The 5,587-nt window shown below is 44.7% G+C and overlaps 1 protein-coding gene across 1 annotated transcript; it reads right to left on the bottom strand.

The window, feature by feature from the left end:
- Positions 1–644: 644 nt before the first annotated feature.
- Positions 645–3,142, bottom strand: slc10a3 (solute carrier family 10 member 3). Its single transcript, XM_080867162.1, has one exon. The coding sequence runs from the start codon at positions 2,672–2,674 to the stop codon at positions 1,259–1,261; it is 1,416 nt and encodes a 471-aa protein (XP_080723288.1). The 5' UTR covers positions 2,675–3,142; the 3' UTR covers positions 645–1,258.
- Between the last annotated feature and the right edge of the window lie 2,445 nt (positions 3,143–5,587).

Below are 5,587 nucleotides of genomic sequence, written 5' to 3'. Positions count from 1 at the left end.
TTTAGATAATGTAACACGGTCACCGATTCCTCGATTTTATCAATCTCTTATTATAGTAGATGATTAAATTGTCTTAACACTAAAAGCAAGTCAAACTAAACCCTGTTGACCCCACTGTAGCAATCAAACTGAATATAAGTAAACACTGTTTGCAAAAGTAAAAATTTTACTGTCACAGTTGCACTTATATGAAGAATATCACTCATATGTGCTTGAAGGTGAGTTACAGTGCCTGTGAAATCCTGGTGCACTAACACCAAGGTGCTACTGGAGCCATCTGGTGAACTGTTCAGTGGTTTCAAATATATTTGCTTCCTCTAAGCACATCGATGTACCACACTTTGTCCTAATTACATATGAATGGCTTAGCCCAAAGAAAGCCCCTCACTAACTGTGTGGTTGATTACACAATTTGAAAGAGGCAAAAACGAAAGTTTCAGTATTAAAACACTCAACAGTCAGTTTCACCATCTTCACGTCAAAGCGAAACCAAACATTTATAAAGGTCGTGACTGTGTGAAAGCAGCCTGGCTTCCGTTAACTTCAACAAACAGCCTGTTGGGCCTCAGAGGGCACTGACCTGTTTGGTAGGTTTTCTCTGGCACATGCTCACATGCATGCATACACACACACACTCAACAAGCCAAGTTCTGCTTTAACAAGAATTTTTTTTTTATTGACTTTTTCTGAATTTCTCCTTGCAAATATTCAAGTACATGGATTTAAAGATCCCGGACACACAATCAGAGGCAAATACTTTCAAAATAATTTCACCATGTTCCTGTTTGAGTCACAAAAGTTTCCACTTTAACCCCACCCCACAAAACGTCCCCCTCCACAGGCTAAGACACATGGACCGCTTGTAAACATGATACAAATATCAGTCTTTGCTTTTTGATCACAAAAAAAAAAAAAAAAAAAAAAAAGTAATCTGGTAGAAAAATATCTTTTCTTTTAATAGGGATTTGTTTTCTTAAGAATATTTACATTTACCTCACAGTATAATCTTATCTGAAAAAGTACGTACTGGAAAATAAACACAAAAAGGGGTAAAAGGCCTTTGGTTTTCATGAAAAAAATACCAAAACGACAACAAAAGTCCCATAAAAAGTCCATTCACTGTCCTGTGTACAACAACAGTGATGTTGGGTTGGTGATTGTTGGGCGTCTTGAGGCTGAGACAGAGGGACACCAGCTTTCCACAGGATTCAAACGGTTCATTCTTCAAAAAACGTTAAGAGCAAAACTGCAGCTACAATCAGGCGTCGCTCCTGGGGACGGCCGAGCCGCACAGCCTCCGCTGGGTGACGTATCCCAGCACGATGAGCAGCATCTCCGAGGTGCTGCTGAGGGCCACGATGAAGGGCGCCTGCGACGCAAAGTCTGCCTCCAGTCGCCGGAAAGACAGCTGCATGACCGCGAGAGCCAGCAGGCTGTTCTGGACGCCCACCTCGATGCTGACCGTCTTCCTCTGTGGCGGAGAAAGGCCCGCCAGCTTGGCCAGGACAGCCCCGACCACCAGGCCCAGCAAAGGCACCGTAATCCCAACGACCACGATTTGGGGCTGGACGTTAGCCAGGATGGACGCTCCCATTTGGTAGGCCATGAAGATGCCGCCCACAATGAGCACGAAGCTGAAGGGTTGGATGAGCGCCAGCAGGACGCGAGTGAGGGCAGGCAGCCGCAGCTTCACCAGCATGCCCAGTGAGATGGGGATAGCGATGAACAGCAAGGTGCCCAAGATCTTCACAAAGGGCACGTGCAGGGCAGCATGGACACCCAGAAGCCAACCGTACAGGGCTGACGACAAAGGCATGGCTGCCGCCGCCACCACTGTGGAGACCAGCGTCATGGAGATGGCTAGGGTGACGTCGCCTCCGAGCAGCAGGCTGTACAGGTATCCTCCCCCTCCACCTGGGGCAGAACAGGTGATGACCAACCCCAGAGCGAGTGCCTTGGGCAGTGAGGCCAACTGGGACACACAGTAGGCATATAAAGGCATCACCAGGAACTGACCCAGTGCGCCTAGGAGCAACGGCATGGGGCTCTTCAGCAGGCCCCGCAGCACCTCCACCTCCACCTTGCACCCAAAGGCACACTTGTTGACAAAGATGAGGGGCAGCAAGGCAAAAAGAACGGGGTTCTCAGAGAAATGGGACAGACCACCCGACTGGATGAGCCGGGTGGCCGGGTCATCCTCACTGGGCTCCACTTTGATGCAGTAATCTGTCCTCTCCTCAATCAGAACCGGCACCGAGCCCTGGTCCAGGTCCAGCAGCTGGATCTGCAGCTGAGCCCTGCCCGGCAGCCCAGAGCGGATGTTGATGATGTAGCTCTGAGCCTGTCCTCCGTGGCCGCCGTCCGTCACGTTGATTATCGAGAGCACCTCTGGTTCCAAGGAGTGAACTCTCACAGTCTGCTTTAAGCTCTGGCGGCCGGTCCTGGCGGCCGCGGCGCTCCGGTATCGGCTGGAGATTACAATCACGCCGTTGGTGTATTCAGGGAACTCGAACTCCTGCAATGACCCGTCCCCGATTGTGATATACCTGCTGCTGCTGTCGGCCGTCGCGTTGGTCCTGTTGCTGCCATCGACAGTGAGGTTTCCGGTGGCCCACGCCCGGTCCGATCCGCCGGTAATAAGGAAAAGACAGCAGAATGTAAAGATCGTCCTCATGGTACTGGCGGATGAGGGGCGGAGGGACGCGGCAGCGACACGCTTCTCCCCCGCCAGTGGCCTCCCCAGACGGTTATACCGCCGCCCTTTCACACCCGGGCGACCAACTTCTCATTCTAGTCTCCGAGATAAGAGCACAGCGCGGGCTGCCGGCTTCACATCTCGTCTGGTTCCCATTTTGTCGCTGCCTTTATACCGGAACCTAAACATCACCCCGCCCAGCCTTGTCGAGGCACAGCTCTCCGGCGGCAGCCCCGGGAAGAAAACACTCGCACAGGTCTCCTTTTGGCTACTCGCTGCTAAGATGTCGGTCACGCTGAGGCACACCCGCACCGTTTTCTTCCGTCCTTTTTGTCTCTCCGGTTGGTGAAAACAGAAAACATCGTAGCTTCGCAGCCGTTTGTTTGCTGCTCGATGATGTTTTGGTGAAGCGAACGTGCACGAACAGGGTGTACTTCCGGGCATGGGATGTCAAAATAAAAGCTAAAAAAGAAAACTTCACTTTCACCCTTAGTAAACATAAAGCAAAAAATTTGGAATTAAAATCCATCTGAATTATATCTAATAAACACACTACTGTTTAAGTTGGGGTGTATTAGGGATCTGTTCTGACCCCCTTTTTGTTTATAATGTTAACGACAGACTGACAGAGGAGGCCAGGCAGACATTTCTGCTGACTATGATGTTCGCAGATGACATTGTTCTTCATAGTGGGAGTAGGGAGCAGGTGGAAGAGAGCCAGGAGAAATGGAGGTAGATGAATGCAAGACAGAATACAGGTGTGTAGCAGTGAAGCTGCAAGGAGCAGAGGCAGTGAACATAGTTGAGTATCAACCATCCAAAGCAGTGCACAGTCCACACGAGACGTGAAGAAGAAAGTGTAGGCAGGTGGAGACAAGTATCAGGGGGGATTTGTGACAGAAGGATGGCAGCAAGAGTGAAAAGGAAGGTTTACGAGATGACGGTCAAACCTGCTATGATGTATGGTGGGACGAACAGATAAAAATGATAAGATTTCCATTAGGAGCGACCAGGATGGATAGGGTTAGAAATGAGTACAGTACATCAGTGGCACAGCTCAGGTTGAGCAGTTTGATTTTGGGTGAAAGACTTGCTGAGAAATTTTCCTACTGAAAAACAGAATTTTGTGTGCCTGTTAAATTGCTTTATGTTACATGTTTAAAATTCTTTGTCATCTGAAAATATTAGTTAATCAGCAACTTAAAAAATGAAAAATGAATAATTAACAATGATAACACAACAACATAAAACATACTCACCAAATTCTGCCAGTTCACAGGTGTGTTATAATATAAAGCACCTTGAGGTGACTGTTGTTGTGATTTTGCGCTATATAAATAAAACTGAATTGAAAACTGAATTGAATTGTTGTTTGTAATAGGTGTTGCTGTAGTAATCGGCCCATTTAACACATGCATTTATTTTGTAAAGAAAAATCCCAGCACTTCCTGTTAGTGTTTGGGTGAGTGTGTTTACCTTAGCGCAGTCCTTCATTAAGCCAATCAGAGCGGTCTTCGGCTTCAGCTCTCCCTGCTCAGACAAACAGGGGCGGTCACATGGGAAAGAGAACATCGTGATTTGTATCCACAGGAGGGGCAGCCAGGGATTACCCACTAAACACAAGCAAAGGAGGCATTCAGACCAAAACAGCTGACCTGCTGGTATCTGTATTCAGGCAACCGGATCCTCCAGTCAAATCAAATTAAGAAAACATCTTGAAATCCAGGTATTAATATTAACAACTTATGATGGAAGCAATCATACAAATATACTATATTATTTAATTCACACATTATTGATGCATTTATTGAACTCAATCATGCTTTTCAGCAATCAAGGTAGTAAATATAATGAATTTTAGTACAAGCTTCTTTTATTATCGTCATATCATATCAAATTTATTTGTATAGCACATTTAAAGACCTAAGTACACCAAAGTGCTTTCCAGTAAAACCATGATACAGATAAAATCTGAATATAAAATCTAAATTACAGATATAAAATAATTACATAATATAAATGCAGAGCCAGATAAAAACCACACTAATTAGCCTTAAATGCCAGATTAAACAAGAACGTTTTTAAACGTGATTTAAAAGATTGGATAGAATCTGATGCGCGAATGTCAAGAGGAAGATTATTCCATAATTTGGGTGCGGCAGTGGCAAAGGCACGGTCTCCTCTGGTCTTCAGCCGAGCAGTTGACCCGATGATCTTAGAGCTCTCTTAGGGCTACACAGACAGAGGAGATCCGCTAAGTAATCGGGGGCCATATTATTTAGGATTTTATAAGTCAACAATAAGAAATTTAAAATCGATTCGATTATTAAGAAGAAACTTCTCCCATTCTGCATTTTAAGTAATTGGCTTGTGGCAAAAAAGGACTACAAAGAGTTGAAAAACAGAGTGCAGCAAAGTGACAAAAAAAATAGATGCGACGTATCTACAAATGCATGAAAAAGAAACAAAGAGACACAAAGCAACTCATGAGGTGCAAAATGTCTACAAAGAAAAGACAAAACACTCCCAAAAATATCCATGACACATAAAACAGCTTCAAAGCAATACAAAATGAAAATGGATACAAAAAAGGACTACAAAGGGATGCAAAATGACTAAATAGGCACAAAATAACTAGATAAATTTGCTAAACAATTATAAAATTACCAAAACTGGTCAAAAACAGTGGAATTATAATAAACAACCACAAAGGGATGCAAAATGACATACAAAACATTAAAGAAAGAGATACAAAAAGACTACTAAAGGCATTTAATTTGATTGCAAATATGCACAAAATGTATTAAAAAGATACAAACGGCAGATACAAATAATGAAGAAAATCTGCTATCTCTCTTTGAATTATGGTTCCTGGCGTAGGAAGTCTGTGCT

Source organism: Rhamphochromis sp. 'chilingali' (assembly GCF_963969265.1).
Source record: "Rhamphochromis sp. 'chilingali' genome assembly, chromosome: 2".
Taxonomy (NCBI): domain Eukaryota; kingdom Metazoa; phylum Chordata; class Actinopteri; order Cichliformes; family Cichlidae; genus Rhamphochromis; species Rhamphochromis sp. 'chilingali'.
Note: the sequence above shows the minus strand (reverse complement) of the source record. Positions and strands in the feature narration are given on the sequence as shown.

Coding starts and splice junctions, on each gene's coding strand:
- slc10a3 (XM_080867162.1), bottom strand. CDS start 2,674: ATGAGGACGATCTTTACATTCTGCTGTCTTTTCCTTATTACCGGCGGA.